Source organism: Polyergus mexicanus, unplaced genomic scaffold, assembly GCF_030449975.1.
Source record: "Polyergus mexicanus isolate NDT 795.1 unplaced genomic scaffold, iyPolMexi1.0 SCAF_4, whole genome shotgun sequence".
NCBI classification, from domain to species: Eukaryota; Metazoa; Arthropoda; class Insecta; order Hymenoptera; family Formicidae; genus Polyergus; species Polyergus mexicanus.
The window spans coordinates 371148-390006 of NW_027223324.1; the positions used below are offsets into that span (position 1 = coordinate 371148).

The following is an 18859-nucleotide window of genomic DNA, read 5'->3' on the forward strand; positions in this document are numbered from 1 at the left end:
ATGAAATCTTGATAAATTTTCCTACTTTACAAAATATATTCTAAAACAATTTTAGCGACTCATACGCACGATAGATCGAAACTCGATTTAGATTAGCTTTACAAGCCTTACAAAGGGTATTGTTGCAAAACAATGATCCCGTAACATCCGGTCGGCTCGGAGGCGAGTATGTGATAAGACCCGTTTTCTTTTTTTTTAATTGCTCACGTCAAAGCTGACCGATGCTAATTAGAACGAGCGTCGACGAGGAATGAATGAGCGTCCAACGACGTAGGCGGTCTCCCTTATCTTCGTAGTACTACGAAGCCTTTTTGTATTTACTCTCGATAAGACATCTATCGATAAAGAGAGTTTACGCTGATTTGATCGCCTCACTAATCCACATATGTAACTGCGCACACGCACGCACGTGCGCGCGGAAAACACAGATAAATACAATATTAACAGAATTTTAATTTCCGAGAAGTCTGAGAAGACATTTAAATTGACAATATTTAAATGATTTATCGTATAATCGATTGTCGGACGACCTACTTCATCGTGCGAGATAATAAGGCGTTACGATCTTTCTCAACTACGCCCTCCATACTTGTGTAATCTATTTTCGAGCAAGTGATCAAGTGACATGAGATTAATCTAATTATAAGATAATGGAGTAGCAATTGTATCACACTTTTAGTTATAATTTTGATGCACAGAATTTCGAATATTTATAATAATTACAAAGAAATGTACAATATAATATTCATAATATACATACCGCCTTAATAATCCGATATGTTAATAGGATGAAATATCGCACAACTTGAGAACGCAGAATATATTTAGCTTCTATTAATGTTATTCAATTACTGTGCAAATTAAAAAAAAAGCGTGATGCCATACTTCGACGCACTTCTCTTTTCACCAATGTACTAAAACACTCATCAATGCAAGAGCATTTTGTTCCACAGCGTTGAAGTATCTTGATTATATATGCGAGTTACCGAGGACTAGGAAAAAGCTTTCGATTACACTTGATGGGCCAACGAATTGTTCAAGTACCAGTCACTCGACAAAGACGTTTTATCGAAAAACTGATTTATCGAATAGCTCTTCGACAATATTAGCACATTATACTATTCATATATTGAAAAATGTGTTTAGCGATTTAATGAGATAAATTTTAATTTTTTGCATATGCATTATTTATGACGATATCATATTAAATTTTTTTTTTAATTAGATTAAAATTTGAAAAGAAAGATTTTCAGTGTGGAAGATGCTTAAGATCGATCCGATGTAGAATGAGATTGGTTGGTGGACAAGGGATGGCGAGGAAGGACGAGTGGATAAGGCCAGGTGAGGTTATTCGCCGATGTTGTGGTAGCCACGGCTCTCCAAGGTCGCCGAGATGACGGCGAGGACGCAGTCGCTGGACCAATCAAAAGCGCGCTAACGATTATGCGATTTTTGAAAAATATCTCATATATTTTCTATCTTTACGTTATTCTTATTTGTATATATTTGGAGATTTACATTGTAAAATATGCAAACGAAGCACGCGTGTCATTTATCCAATTCGATTAATAAAGTGCATCAAAAATAATTGTAAAAAATCCTTCGTCATCTTAAAGTCTTAATACGTTTTTATTTTTAATTTATTTTCTTAAATCTTTTAATATGTCAATACTTGTAATATGTTAATAATACGCATGGAAAAAGAAAAAAAAACTAATACGTGCAAAAACTAAGGCTAAGAATTATTCTGATATAAGAAACATTAAAAAAGCAAAATTCTTAATTAAAAAACAATTTAAAACGAAATTCGAATCGGAAGTTGCACGAGACTTGTTGTCTTAAAGTATGCATCGGAATATTACATAGAGAATTCTTCGCGAAAGCGCGTCAGATATCAAGTGATAATGGACCGTGAGGAGAAGGTATCGCGCGCGTGTTATTTAAAAATCACTTAAACACGCCATGCGGGTACGAGCCTGAGATATTTGCATACACACCGAACGCGCCTTTACTCGCCGTTTCTCATCCACGATTATGGGGGCTGAGGTTACAACGGGCTTATACGGACACAACGGACGATTTAATGATCTAATATTATCGAGACGATGCATCGGAAAAATAAAATTAGCATAACTGACCGAGAAAGGTGAAAACGAAAATGGAAGAATCGCCTCGCGTTGCCGGGAAGCCGCGCTTCGCGACGCAAACGAGCTTTCCGTTTTAACTCGCAAGATCTTGCGCTGGGTATCATGTCTCTTCTTAATTGGCGGGACGAACGAGCCGAAGATTCTCGTACTTCAGCACGAAGTTTCTCACCTTTAATCGTCGAATCATTATGCCTGGGCGCGCGACTATTAATTATTTTTCTAAAAATGCGCCGTCCTTTTACGCCTGCTCTCGCTCCCGCGATATTATTTATGCGTTTCTGCGCGCGGAAAGAGATATCCTGGAGTAAAACATATTCAATATTTATCACATAACATCCGTAATACGAGAATTACAAATTACATGTTACATATTAAATGAACTCTAATAGAACTTTCACTTGAGCTGTAATTAAATGAATAGATAATGAAATGAGTCTTGAAAAAAATGCACTCAGAAATTTTTTTTTTTTTTTTTTACTGAGAGAAACTTTTAAGTTTGCCGTAGAATGAACATAAAGAATAAAGTAAGTTTTTAAACATGTTGTTCGTAAAGATTTTATAATTATCTTTCGTATATGTAACGAATTGCGTGCATCGAGTATTTCCCATCGTACTGTTCCAAGCGAATTCTGCATGATTACTCGAAATATTCGCAATTGTACGTGCATCAGCCTAATATATGCAAATATCTTGCCAGTAATTACGCGCGCGCGAGTCGATTCAGCGGCATCGAATACAAGCCGGAGCATGATGCAATGTCGATCATTAAACGTCGTAAAAGTTTATGGCATTCGAATCGCCGTCGCTTGATTTACTAGCGTTAAATACTGGCTTACGCTCGACAGTCGTAAAATCCTTCGAACGGGGTGGTTGATGACTTCTTCGGACGACTTAAGGTGGATAAGAGCGATCGCGCCCACGCGCTCTTCCTCTCGTATACGGGAGGATGCCATTCCGTCGACCCGCAGCTGATTCGTAAACGCGATAAAGTGTCGCGGTTGGAAGACGAAGGGATGTGAAAAGGCGGAGAAAAGAGAAGAGGACTTAACTTTCTCTTCCGCTCTGGTGTTAAATGCTGCGCGACGGAACAAACGGCTATCGCGCGCTAGTATCCGAGGTGGTTTCTTCGGAATCGTGGAAACTTAGTTACACGAATTTACGTCGCTGCTCAAGTGCGGAATCTTAATAGTCTTGTTGGACAGCGATTTAAGCTGGAGCAGGAGTGTGCCGAGCTGTTAGTTAATTAATATATTAATTACACTGCGCTATTTATTAAAATATAATATCTTTTCACTTGATACCGAATTAGGATAAATATTTATATCAAATATTTATATCAAAAATATATATATTAAAAAAAAAGGACATTGATTTTGTAAGAATCTTAGTAATTTTTAGATTGTGATTAAGATCTTCTTTCGTGAATCTTTTGGAAGTTTGTTACCGTTAAATCTGATTAGTTCACGGTTCAATATCAAGCTTTTCTTGAGCGTGTCGTATAAACTGCACTCAAATTGCAATGAACAGTTGTTAAAGCTAGAGTAGAGTAATTATATAATATAATAGCTTATGATTATGCAAAATCATTTCAATAGCTTTTGTGGAATATTAAATAATATGTATTCGTTGGTAATTATATATGCATGTATTACGGTGCAATTTAGTTTCGAAATTTACAACGTTATTGTTCCTATGCATTTGCGATAGAGCTCGAGGCGCGCATATTACGCGAATTCAAAGGGTTGAATAAAGGGATAACCACAAATCGCGCGACGCCTGTTTTGATTTATTGCCCATCGTAATTCATCGGCGCCAGACAAATGGCAATATTTGCTCGAAAAAGGACAAGTTCTATCGAGTGTTAGAGTCGCATTGACCCCCTGCGGTTCGAGAGAGTAATTCAGTAATACTTGGAATATGTCGTTAATTTAGCAAGCGGATGAAAGAGACGCAAACGGCTACGCGATGTCGCATTCGTTGAATTTTATCAAAGCATATGTTCACTTTGTATGATTCTACAGTCTGACATTAACGAATTAGAATTGCTGATAAATGACAAAATATATTTCTACGAGCAAACAGCAGATTCTTATATTTAACTTTGCTTTATGAAATCATTAAATGACAATAAGTAATTTAGGATTTAAGGCTGCGATGTGTGTTCTGCCCTTTTGTTCATAATACTTCTTAAATATTTGCAATTAATATCAATTAAACTGTGAGAAATGTTCCAATTAAAAAAAAAAAAAAAAAAAAAAACAGTGATATCTACAGGAAAAGCATTCCATAAGAAAATATTTAATTAACGTATATTCCGCGCGCACGCATAGGTCTAACAACAAAAAAGTTTTACAAGAAAGTCGACGTCTGACTAGTAACTGTCTGTCACTACTGTCAATCCTATTCTATTTTAGCCTGATAAAACATATGGTAGTATTATTATTTTTAATATATGATTTTTTACACTAAACTTTCATGCTATCGTTTATGAATAGACATCGACAATTTATTAATGACAAGTCATCGAGGGAGGTATAAAAATATCTTAAAACTGACTTATAGTACAATATATGTATCTTCAATTTGAGCCTCCCGAGGGAGAACCACTATCTCGCAAAAGCGTTCAATTTTCCTCAACAGCGTTCATTTCCGTCCTATCTCGCAGATAAATTTTCGCTTGTCGCGAAATATATCACAAACTAAATTCATAACAATATATGCCTCCTGGGAACATGAAACGTCCAGTTTTACCCTCGAAAAGTTCACGCGATCCATCACGGAGCGGCGAAAAGAGTTGAACGGCCAATCTCTCCGTCGTTGGAAGAGCTTCATCTCTCTCTCTCTCTCTCTCTCTCTCTCTCTCTCTCTCTCTCTCTCTCTCTCTCTCTCTCTCCTAAATCCATTCGTTCCGCTCTCGGATGTACAAGAGCGTGACAAGGCGGCGTGAAACCTCGGGGTCCGCCGACACTTGTATAAACGCTACGACTTTAGGAGCGACGCGAGACTGGCGAGGCCGCGACAAAGTGGTATTCGCGGTGTAACAGTCGCGAGTTGGTTACCGGTTTGTCTTTGCGAGAATGCCTACCGTGAGTCACGAGCACACGTGCACACCGCACGCGTGCATCGGCTGTTCGGCTTCAAGACAGATCGCCCGCGCACGCGACGAGCGTGAAGACGTGAAACGCGGGTCCTAATCAATGCGTGCGTACGTCCTCGTCGGGTGAATGATCGATCATTGTGATTATCGACAACGATAGGATCATCGATGACGAAGCGAGCGTGTTTTCTTCCGGAATTGATATAGGATAGAGATGAGGACAGACGACATTGTTGGGGGATGTTATTTTTGCGACTCGCGATATGCATAGAAATATTCTAATATATGCAAATTGCAAGCTCTTGCCGTGCATAATAATAATATCTACATTTATCAGTAATAATTTAATAGAATAGGAATTGTATCAGTAATTACATAGATTATTGATTCAAACATATGGATAATATTTGGACTACTTCTTTTATTTTGAATTTTTTAGATAAAACTTAAAAATAATTATATTTAAATCAAGTTCACATTTTTTTAAGAAATAATATTAGAAATAGAGATCCTTTTTATTTCATCTTAAACTGTTGTTTAGATTCTATTTACGATCGTTTTAACGTCAGTAAACATCATTACCATTTCTCGTTAATACAACAATTGCATCACGAATGTATTGCGACGGACTTACAATAAATACTTCCATATCAGCTCAGGCAGAGCAGTATCTCAATATTTATGAGGGTATAACGCTACCTATTGCGCTCTGTGCGCTCCTTTCTCTTCTCTTTCTCTCACCTGAGTTCTCGCTGACGTTTCTCTCACCTAAGATCTCGCGGAAGCCTATCGCGATCAGCGTTGCGTCGAGCCGAGCGTGACTCGTAATGAAAGTTTGCAATTAGCGTCCTATGGTGCTCCAAGAAGTCATGGATAATAAGGAGCCTGGTCTGACTAGTCATTTGTTAAAATCTTTTAAATAACAGCCTGCGCGTGTAGCTCGAGGTGAGACAGGTCGGTGTAATGTTACCACGCATATTTATCGTAAATGAAATCTTCCCAAGCAAACGAAACTTCAGCATTCTTCTTTCTGCTCGATCCTATCGTCAAAAATTTGAAGAAGAATTTTTTATTTTGTTTTATTTTTATTATCACTCTGGAAAGAAATTTTATATAATTATAGCAATTATAGTTAATCTAAAATTATTTTTTGACGATTGGTTGATGAGAAAGTAAATCACAAAAAAATTTTATTTCAAAGAATTTCACGTTAAAATCATTCGAAAGTTTATCCGCAACATTTAAAGGCGGGATATGGGTATACAGCCAGCAGACAGATTACAAAACAATTTAGATTGTCCGAGGGAGCATTGGAGATGGTCATTGGGCAACGGCACTGTCAGTCCGCTGTCAAATTTTGTGGCCGGCAACAATACTTTGTAGGGACAAGTAAAGGCGATTCAATATCATCTGCCAGTTCCCAGCCTGATTTATTCACACGGCACTTTGTGTCTATTTTTTAGCGACATCCCCCGCCGACGCTTGTCGCGAAGCGATTATAAACTGTTGTCGGGGTAAGGATCAGCTGTTTTATTTTGTCTCTTTCTTTATAAAGTGTCATTTATTAAAAATCTTGATTCGATCGTATCGCAATGAATTTAATAAACGAGGTCAGTTAGGAAACCCGATTATATGCACAATCGTGATGCATAATTTGTAGCGCACAAGAAAAAAAAAACGATATTAGTATATTTCAAATTCATTTTTTTATAGCGATTGAAAGATGTACCGACAGAAAAAATCAATACAAAAGAGAAAGAAAAAAATTATATAAACTTCATTTAAAAATTCTAATATTTTTAGACTAAATCATTTTCGGAAAAGAGATAAAAATAAATAAAATTATGCAAGTTATTAAAATCATTAAAATTGATGATCAAATTCACACATCCGTAATTTTATAACAAAATGAAATTTTACAGCGGTGTATACAGCGTATACTTCTTTTCGCCTTAAAAAGACAAAAATCTGAGAAAACCTAGAAAGCCATTTCGAGCTGAAGTATCGGCAAAACTCTTGAAGCGATTCGAGAAATGCTCTCAGCAAACGTTTAATCGTTTAACGACCGGTAGACGTCTCTCCAGAAAAGTTAACTGCGGGCTCGAAACAAAAAGCCCCGAAGTATTGCTTAAAGGTGATCGATAAAATGCGAGAATAGCCGACACCGCGCATTTCCCTTGATTCAGCGTGTTACCTCGATACCCGTTTTTCCACGACGAAGAATTGTCTAATGGCACAATCGCGGATCTCATTAGGATGGTAAAAAAAAAAAAAACTGTCAAATGGAAGGACCGAAAGTACCGCTTTCGCAAATTGTATTTCAGTCCTTTTTCTAACTCTTCTTGTTCGACCGTAAGAGCTAACTGATTCGGAGGAATTATTCAAAAGATGATTATTCAACAGTAAATTTGTCAAACTGAGGAATGTATAAAAAGTCAAAACGGAACAAGGAGAGTTAGGTCAACCACGTGTTTGTCGACGAAGGATAAAGGAATGCCACATAAATCGCGAGCGTATTTTCTCTTTCGTCGTGTTGAGCCGCGCGATTCGATGCCCCGAAGTGTTAATAATGCTAATGTATTGACCTCGAGCGAAGCGTACTGGCAAGGCACATCAATATTCATTAGCATGGCACGTCGTGCGCGCCGAATAATTGCGCTTGGTCCGTCCGTCCGTCTGTCGTGTAACCCACAAACCCACAATACGCATAAACGCGTTGACGCATTTTACGCACGCGTATGTGCGTGCTCGCGTCCTCGCCCGTTGAAAGAATTCCCTTTACCATCGCGGATATATTTAAACACCTGCTGCGACATTTGGGCTCTTTGTCCCGACATATTGTGACTGATTAATGACGGATATCAGGCTGTGATGCGAGGCTCCACAATATTCGCGCCCATAAAATCCGATCGCGAACACATTCGAATGACGAAGCTCATAAATTTTCGCGATGAAATAACTTTGTCGGAATCGACATTGTTCAAATACGACGAAAACAATCGGCTATTCAAATTGTACGATATTTTACAACGAGCAAAAATTAATGGTTATCAAAAAGAACCTATATGCGTACAAGAGAGAATAAGAATTAATTCGTAATCAATGAAAACATTTAGCGTTTTCTCTTTAATATTTTTCTCTCTTTTTTTGCCAAGGTACAATATTACTAATAACCATTAATTTTAATCAAACTGACCTTTCAATTTATTTGTTCATCTGAGAAGGCCAAATTAACAAAGACAAGATTATCAAAGAAGACAGGAGTTAATGCTCATCGGTGACATTACAATTATAAAACCGGTACAAGCCGTAGAAGTGAGGTCTTAAAACGCCGAGGAAACGCCGAAATCGCGCGAAACGCCCACTCTGCGCCACCTTCGTTATAATTTATTCGGCGATCGTAATTATATCCCTTCTTCCGACGATCGCGTCGCGGATCTCAAAATTCCGCAGTCCGATTTTTGGAGCGAGACATCTCGTCGTAATGTCGAGCGTGGTGGATCAATTTTATGCAGATCGTTTATGAGCTCCTTATGAGCGGACCATACGAGAAAGATTTCATTGCGAAGAGAAAGAGAAAAAGGGAAATAAATAGAGAGAGAGAGAGAGAGAGAGAGAGAGAGAGAGAGGGAGAGAGAGACAAATCGTAAAATGTTACTGCTGGTAATCTGACTAGAATAATATTACTTGTTAACTTGGCAAGAACCATCAGGTTTCTATTACTTTCCGGCTTCATTCACGAGAACGAGGGATACTATGTCGCGGACTAGGAATTCGGATGAGATTTTACCGCCACGTGCTATTTCTCCGCTTGAATTATTAATAATCATTACGCTTATACACAAATGGAGATTTGTCTCCGCATCTTCGAGGCATATTCGTAGTTAAAATATGTATTTTTTAAGAATTATTTTGAGTTAACAAGTGTAGCTACCCCCTTACGAATAATTATTATATTTGCAAATAATTATTATATTACGTATTTTCTGCTCTTATTATATTTACTTTATAATTATATCAAATATATATTTAGAAGATATATCGCAAAAACAACAGGTGCAAATATACTTATCAGAAACTCATGTCATGTAATAAATGAGAGGAAGCTCATTTTTCCTCACTTCGTAATTTGAAACCAATGACGGATGTAGCCGAGTTAGAAGAAGCCGGCTACTCTTTTCCGCTTTTCCACTTTCATCTCGCGTGTTTTTGCGGTTGGCCGGCGCGGCACGCCCGACTTTCCCAACGTTTCCCATTTCCCCTCGTTCAGGGTATCCGACTTTCGCGTATTACAGTAATGTAGCTCGAGGCTTTTATTCGCAAAACTTCGTCCTTCAGCGACCGCAAAATCCTGCGGCGGCGAATGCCCAAGAATTTGGAACGACCGCTTACGTCACGCGGTAGGCGGAAAGATCGCGATGACACGGAGACTAAATTCGGCGAGAGTCGTCCCCTCAGCGAGGGAGAATAATTATTATTATAGGTCGTAAAACTGGTTTTTCGAAATCGCTCTGGCGCCGGGCAAACGGTCGGCCTGCATTCGCGGGTGTTTAATTCACGACATTGTGTCGTGGCGTAATCTGCCGGACACGCTCAGCTTCATTCAATATTCCATTTCTTCGTTGACGTAAACAACAATGACATCGCGATTATGTGAATGCAGTATACATATTATGTGTGTTGTAATTACAACTGCTCTTTATTTCCTCGCAAACCATCTTGTTGCAATTAATTCCGCGATACGCATTCGTAAAATGTAATTAATTTTGATACGTGTATATATTAATAAAATATAAATATATTTTAATCTTAGGAAAGGCTAATATAAAAATTACTCACTTAAAATCCTAATCCCTTAACTTACTCACCGCCTTGAATTTGATTATATAATTGAATAAGATTAAATTTAATTTTTTAATGTATCGCATATCATAAGTGTTGCGGCATAAAAAATTATAATTCTATTATAACAACATTATAATAGAATAATATAAAAAATTATTAAATTATTAAGCATATATTTATAATTTATAAAGAATCGCTAATAATGAATATTATTTGAATTACAGCTCCAGCTCGTTTTAAATAATGACTTCTTCTATTGATGTATATCATTCGTAAACTGACGGATCTCATTAATTAAAATATATCACAACAGTCCCATATATTGTTCGGATATCATTGCGAACACTTGATCCACATGCACGTGTCTCTATTCGAGATGCACGCGTATGCGCGACGAAATTCTCGGAAAGATTATTTCGGCGCGTTTGTGAATTTTTGGAGGTCGACCTTGATGAGTCTCGCAATGCCGCGCGTTCTTGAGATCTTCCCGGGGAAAAAAAAAAAAAAAAAAAATGCGCGTAACGCTGTCACCGCGGTCAATTGAAGAGAAACGAAAGGCCGAATATAAAGTCCATCGAACGAAGGAGAAAGCTCGAGAATCGATATGAATGGATCCGCCTCCATTCCCGGTGATTTGCACTTTACCTTATTCGCATACCAATTAATTGATCACAATTACTGCAAGATTTATAACGCCGTGGATGTTCCTGTCACTATAATCCTCGCTGAGACACACTCTTTTCTGTCTCATCCGTTCGTCGAATATCGCCGATGAAAAATTATTGGCGCTTGTACGATTTTTTTCGGCGGCTTATATACAATTTGTTTAACAAAATCAAAAACTTGAGACATAACTTTCTTTTTTACGTTTTCTCTGTGCCAGGAATTTTCTCGCTATTTAAGTCACGATGAAGACATACTACTAGCACGTAGTAACGATCGCACCTGTAGACAATTTGCATCTTTTAATTAAGTATTAAGAGATCTACCTCCTCTCTCTCTCTCTCTCTCTCTCTCTCTCTCTCTCTCTCTCTCTCTCTACTTCTCTTGTTACTAAGACTTTAAATTTGTGTTTAAATTTTTTTCTTTTAAAGTTTGCGTTACTTTACTTCTGTTATCTCGTCTTAAAATGTTCTCGATTTTTTCTCATATTAATCTTTATCCCCGTAATTTACTAATATTTGTCTAATGATTGTCCTTAATTTTATTCAGAAATTAAGGGCGACGAATCCTCAAGGACTTACGTCAATCTTCGTTACATGTTCACACGCATCTTCGCAATTCAATCCTTGATGGTCCAAGGCCGAGTATCACTTAACAGTCATTGAAACAAATTGCCGTTTACAATAGAAATAAGAGGAACATTACTTTAAAGCTTCCAATCCCTTTGTGTCGCGCTACTAGTTTATACTAATAAAATTGCGACAAATTTGTATGAAATGTTACACAAAATTAAAAAAAAAAAAAAATTATTAAAATTTATTTTCCCAAGAAAAGAAAAAAGAAGATGTAAAATTTTTTATATAAATTTTACTAAATGTTTAAATCAAAAATTTATTTCAGAACTAGGCTAGAGACTTAAGTTTTAACGTTAGACAAAGGCGTAAAACGTAGCATAAAGCAAACCATCAAAAATCAATATGTTTCCAGCGATAGTCAAATATAGTCTTCTTCGTCGCCTAAAAGATAGGACCCGTGAGATATCCGGTGAGTAACGGAAGCAGAGCTATCGTTTTATTTGTGAGCGAAAATAATCGACATTGGTAATCGACGTCGTTTTGCAATTTTACCGTTGCGTAAACATACGAGAAAATAATCCATCTCTTTTATCTGTTCGTGGCTAGCCAGGAACACTTTATTCGAGGAACAATTTGGATCGCGCACAATGCGTATTCGGCACATGAAAATTATCTGGTTCCAATATCAAAGAAAAGCAAAATAGAATTCTCTCGTATGTGTGTGTGTGTGTGTGTGTGTGTGTGTTTATATATATATATATATATATATATATATATATATATATACGTGTGTCCCGTATACCTTTTGTGATTTCCAGTTTTCCGCTCGCGGCTAAAAAATCGCGGGATATAACGCTGTTAGGCCGAGGAAAAAGTCAGCGTTGCCTGTCGCGTGCAAAAGCGGCACTTCTTCGACGCGCAAACAGTACCGTACCTGTCACGGGCCGTTATCTAATCGAGAATGGACCTTATCGCATCCCCCTGCCGTCTCCCATTCAAATGTGACCTCCCTAGAATTGCGAGACGCCGCATAAAAATTACGCTCAGCCTTGCAACGTTATGTATTCTATAGTTCTCGCAGGGTGTACTATGTAAGATGAATATTTGTGATATAGCAGTCACGCACGTGATTTTTCATTCGATGTACATTTTGCGGTGCAAAAATATCAAGATTATTCGCTTCATTCTCTCGGAGACGACAATGGTATATCACTCTTTATCATCTTTGTGAATTTAAAAGATAAACAGGCAAATCAAGAGATTGTATGTTTTCCTCTAAAAGTGATAATGTCGGTTATATGTACTGCTAGATTGCAGAATGCTGTATGCTAAATCTCGCGGCCTAACGGTTACATTTTACGATGTGCTTGAAATTTATATCAATTACAGATAATGTGATAAAAAATAATTATAAAAATCATTTGCTCCAGAAAGTATCTATTATCAAGGAATTTAACATTGCAATGACAAAGCAAAATTGTATTTGTGGCAAATAAATAAATAACATATATATTTATGTGACTGATTAAATTACGGATTTAAAAAGAAATTATTATTAAAATTTATAAAATATATATTATATAAATATATCGAAGAACTTTGAAATAAAGAAGAGTTCTAAATAAAGGGCCTGTTTCTTACAGCTGTCAAACGTTTGTTGCTGTGCAATTTTGCAATCTTATCATCCGATAAATTCAAATAGTTTAATTTGCTTGGATTTATTTAGAATCTAGATACTTTCGACATAGTTTCAGGATTATTGACATGGGAATTCGCGCCGTTATTTCGCCAGGTGAGATCGCGATACCCCTCAACTGACACATGACAGCTCTTGAGACACTTTAAGCCTAAACTACTCCACCGTTTGTGCAGCTCTCTTCAGCCATCGTTGAGCAACAATTGTTGCGGTAGAAACGGGGCCTTTTCAGTCCGCGTAAACGTCGCGAGTACATTCCGACAACCGTCGAGCAGACGCGTCAGGAATTTCTCTTCTTCGCTCTAGAGCTATATACATACGCGCGGCGAATTTAGAACGCAATAAGAAGAAATCGCGACGGGCGACACGGGGAAGGAAAGAGCGGCGGGAAAGCGGCGGAAGATAGAAGACAGAGAGATCGAGGGAAGAAGAAGCGCCATTTTGATACATAACAGACATTTGCATCGCCGGAGCACTTGTACATCCGACGGCAATGTCGAGAAGAATTTGCACGTCACAGATATGAAAAAGATGCGATGTTATCTCTCTCGCTGATTTAAATGTAAATTTATTATTTATTCAAAAAGAACCCTGTTCCTTTTAGATTACTCGATCAAAGTAGAACAGGTTTTTAAAATCTGCTTTTATAATAATGCTTTTAATAAACAATTTAATTAAATTAATTTTAATCTAAATAAATCTAAAGACGCAGGATAAGATATATTCATTTTTGCATTCTCGGAGTCTTGATTTATGCATATAACAAATAGTATAAATATAATGTAAATAAATAAAATATATTTCTCTTTTTATTTCAATATTCTTTTAACCATTTTTTTTCCCCTTTATACGATGTACGTAATAACTTTATATTTATATATCGTGGGTTTACTTACAGAATAATTTTTGAATATGTGATGTTACTAAAGTTCTCTTTTTACAGCACGCCGCGATTATCACTATTGCTTATCAGCTGCGATCGCACATCAGTACAAGGATCAACATCAAATCTGACGCGCCGAGAATCCGAACATCAAAGAGGATCTACGAGCTCGACGGATGTTCTCTCTTTGGAGCCCGAAGATCACCTTGAGCGAGGCGGGATTAATCCGCGATTCGAGATTGTCAGTCAAGAATGGAACGGACGTGATTTAAATATCTAAAGCATATATCGCGGTAAAAGGTGGATAGCAGAGGGGATAAAAAAAAAATGTTACATTACAGCGGCGAGATATACAAAGGCAGAAAGAGAGAAAGAAACGCGTATGCAACGCAAGTACCTCACTGGTGGAGCTGTGACCGTTCATCTTGCCGTCACCTTTGATATCCCATTACCGGTCTGCGAAACTCTCCGAGGATCGTTCACCTCCCTGCATCGGTCCTCGAAAATGGCACATATCGTCCTTGTCGCGCGCGCGCGTTTTCGCGAGAACTCTCGATTTTCGGACGTACTTTCAAGGTCACCTCGTCGCCGTTAATATCGGGTTCGATGACCCCCGACCAAGATTTGCATCGATCCAAGGGGTGACGAGAGATCGATCGCAACGACGACCGGTTGACCGGTACAGACGATTCTCTTAAGAGCAGAAAAATGTGGGGTAGTTGAGGGACCGAGTTGTCTCCGAGTGTGCTATTCGCGATTCTTATCAATAGCATTCATCGCGGAATTTCGACACGATTAATCGATATTGGACCACTCAAACTCGTCGCCGCGATCGGTCATCACAGACGTACGATTACAGTTTATATTTAATAGAGTCTCGATCCCCTCTGGATCATCGGTGATTCGTGATACGTTCACATTGCTCCGATAGTTGGAAACACACGTGACAGATAGACTCCTTCTCGTTGGCATTTCGCGTGACTCGTTCCAAGGACGAGTTTCGGCGCGGTTGTGTCTGCGCGGTACGATTTTCGGAGCCGGTTTCTCGGGGATCGTTTTTGCGTGCTCCCCGGTTGTCTTTAACAATCGTCGTAGAAACGAAATGGAGCGAGAGATCGCGCCGCGCCGGCGAAATCGATCTTTCCCACGTCCTTCGCGTCGGAGCGCTCTTCGCGGACTGGAGAGTCGGACGCGGCGCGCGTGCACGAAGCCCATCGCTATCGCCGCAGGTAGACACCCCACTATAGCCGCTTGAAAATTCGTGGTCGCGAGTTAATAACCCGTTCTCTCTCGCGTACACCAAGTGTGATATGCGCGGGCGAACGATCGTGTGCTGCTGGCACATCGATCTCATAAATGTGCCGAGAAAGAATTTCTAGATCGGCCATTACTTTGATAGCAGCAATTATTACTAAAGATAAAATTTTCCAGAAAGCTCTGAGAATGAAGCTTCGCAAATTTTTTTCAAAGATTTATTGACATTTAATTGTAAAGATGCCGAACGACAAGTTGTCTAAATGACAGGTTTCTTTTATTTTTCAAAATAATAACTATTCTTATATATACACATTTTTTGAAATAATAAAAATTACAATATTATATATTTTAAAAAACAGAAATGAATGCAGAACCGAATTATTAAATTATGTAAGTAAACAGGCGAGAAGAAAATTGGCGTCATAGATTCTTTTATTCAACAGATGCAATTTCTTTTTGTGTGATTCGCGATCTCAATTGCCGATCATGGCTATTATCAACCAATAATCCCTTCGCGCAACACGCAACGATACCGCTTGAGACACCACGACATTTTTTCGCGTCATTCGTTGTCGATCGTCGTTCAATTCTCGCTCGATCAGCCCGATTGGCCGCCACAGTCTCGACGAAATCCCGTTACAATCCTCGCACGCGATCGCATCGCGTTTCCCTTCCGCGATCCGAAAACGTGCGGTGGATGCACGTGCGTGTATCGGGACTGTATCTCGGCTCGGAATAATTCGTATCCGACGAAGTGTCGTGATCGTTTAACTTAACGCCCCTGCCTGTATAATTCGTCGCTTGTGTACCGAATCACAATAATTACACGCCTTTTCGTCGAAAGTGTGATTACGATAATTATACACCGTCGTATCGATCGTACGAGTGGATAGTGAAAATGAAGAATTTCACGCGTGCGATACAAAGTTCGTGGAGTAAGGTGATTAACTCTCGGGTCGGCTTTTCCTCGTTGCTTGGTATTATTTTAGAATAAGTGCCAAAACGTAACGATAAAATATCTAATAAATAAAGCAATTATTCTTATGGAGAAGTATTTTCAAAAATTAAATAAGATATATAAAAATAATTCTAAAAATATTGATGAAAAATATATAAAAATAAATTTTTTGTCTCTCCGTCTTTCCTCTCTTTACTTCTCGCTCTCCTTTTACGTTCCCTTATCATATCTAATAGATAATTTTCTATTATATTGATTTTACTTAATCAATAACATCCCCAAAAATGTCTAGGAAATTCATAGCTGCTTCTCAGCGCGGAAAGGCTCAAAGGTTTCAAAGAGCAAATCGATCTCGCCACAAAGCCGATAATCCGGCATCCTAGCTCGTCAAAGCAAACGAACATTACGCACAGGCACCTTACCAAGGCACGATTCGACCCTTTTACCGGCAAACCCTCCCGTTTCTCGCGCCCTCCCCCGGAGATCCTCACGTGACCTCTCACGTTTATGCGAACCAGCCCTCCTCTGCCTCCCCCGCGAAACATTCGAGCTTTCCTTGATCGAGTAGCCCGATAGACTGCCATTACGTTATATACCCGATCCCTCGCAATCGTCGCATAAGAGAATCTCGCCGATCGGGCTAATATGAGTGCAGCTGCGGATGCATCGCCGCACTACCGTGTGCGCGAGAATGCAGGTCTAGGCTTATTCAGCAGGCGGGAAGAAGAGGGAGACGCCGGAGATGTCGTGGAAGAGAGGCCTCACGATGTTACGATGTCTGGTTTCCCCGGTTCTTGCCGCCTGTTTACTATCCTGGAAGCCTCGAGCCTCCTGGTACACACAGCCCGGTATGGCGTCGGTCGCCTGTGTTTCGTATTTGACGCGGCGTAACAACGGGCGATGCACCGCGCCAGAGAAAAGCCTCGGCGCGATTCAAGGTATTAAAAGGGTCCGCTCTGCAGGAACTATCGGCTGCTGCGAGCACTGGCTACCGGTTAGCCGGCGAGCGAAGAACAAGGACGCATTGCGGGATTAAGGTTACGGATGATGAAGCTTCGATTATTCGCACGGATTTCCGAGATTGCGATATAATTTACTATTATAATCCTTATATTTTTCGATGCGTTTTATTGAAAACATGCGTATATATTTTATTATATCGGTAAATTGTCTAGTGTTGTGAGAAAAATATAATGTATGTTCTGAACAGATTTAGATATCGGATCGGAGTTTATATTAGAATCCAATGGCTCTTTCGGCTTGAACTCTTGTCGTAATATATGCATTTTTATATCTTTTCTAAATATCTAGGATTTTTGCATTTCATTTTAAATGCTTCGAATATTCTGAGAATAAAGGGGATCAATTTCCAATCAGTCGTGAATAAAAACGCTGACATGTAAAACGAACGAGTCGGAGACGGATTTCTAATCTCGAGATATCACGATATTTCGGAAGAATGTACTGGGTGGTGGCGATCATCAAAGATGACTTCGTATGCAGGCAGAATAGCCCGGAGGCGTGCGGAGATTTCGGGACTGATAAAAAAGGAGAAGAGTATACCGAGGGGTGGGTGGAGAAAAAGGTGTATCGCGTAGAGACGCGGGGCGAGAATCGTGTGACCTTCGATCTCGAAGGAAACCTCGGGTTCTCCATATCCGACGAGTGATGTCGTTCGTTAGCTCGTACCATTGGCCAACGGCTCTCAACTCGCTCTATCTGGAATTCCAGGAGGAGCGACCCGAGTTACGACGATGATATCAATACTCGCGAGAGATACACCGACGGAAGAGGAGAGAGAGAGAGAGAGAGGATGCGCCATATCTCGCGCGATATCATTGTAGCGCGCTAGTGTCTCCTCTGCAAGGATACATTGTCTGCTAAAAGTTCGTAGAAATCGTTGAGGAAAGTGTAATTTAAGTTCTAATTATCTAAAGCGTATAAGTTGGTCGCGTAAAATAAATTCTTTCAACATTCAAAATTACTGAACATCGCGAAGTGTACGATTTTTTTTTTTTTTTTTTTTTTTTTTTTTTTATTGTGCTATCAGCGCGCAAAACGTTGCATGATAAATTTCATAAATTTTGCATAGATTTATCGATATTTTTCAATAAAATTTTTCCTGTCTTGTAATCGAAATATAAAGAGATCGAATGGAAAAGAATGTAGCGTCATGATCGAGCAATATGTTGAATATATCTACTCATAATCCGAGAGACAGCTACGCAACGGAGGTGAAAATCGAACGACTTAAACAACAGCTACCGTGTTGAAATACGAACAGGTCCACGTGAAACAAGATCTTTTTTACACCGGTCAATAAGACGAATCCGTTACTCTCAGTCCTCGGATCATTATTGCGCCCTCGCTGTAGCGGATAAAAACCGCTGCGCCGGAATTTCATGTACGTCACGTTTGTGTCGCGCGTTTTGAAATTCGAAGCAGGTTCCGGTTCCTTCCAGGAGTCACATGGCTCAACAGCCAGGGTCCGCGAGTCATCTCTTCGCGGGATTGTTGTTGTCGCATTGACCTCTTCTCCACCTCCTCCTCCTCCTCCTCCTCCTCCTCCTCTTTCGCATTATGATATAATTCACCACATGCGTCTCCGGGATTCTCGGATGTGCGGGGTATATATCCATACCGCGTCCCTCGAACTTAAACGTCGCCTTGAACTTAAAACCGATAGAAAACCACACGTGTGTCGGCGTGTATAAGCTTCGTACGAGCTCTCGCGTTCC

General features: G+C 39.2%; 1 protein-coding gene across 7 annotated transcripts in view; it reads right to left on the reverse strand.

The window, feature by feature from the left end:
• The window catches only part of By (focal adhesion protein tensin), a 156103-nt gene that overhangs the window by 80963 nt on the left and 56281 nt on the right, over positions 1–18859 (reverse strand). Inside the window, exon 1 of one of the 7 annotated variants that reach the window (XM_070293890.1) lies at positions 14304–15079. The exons of the other annotated variants lie outside the window; for them this stretch is intronic. Within the exon in view, the coding sequence (XP_070149991.1) occupies positions 14304–14330 (27 nt within the window). The 5' untranslated portion in view covers positions 14331–15079. Of the gene's footprint in view, positions 1–14303; positions 15080–18859 lie in introns of those variants that run through there. 7 annotated transcript variants of the gene reach the window in all.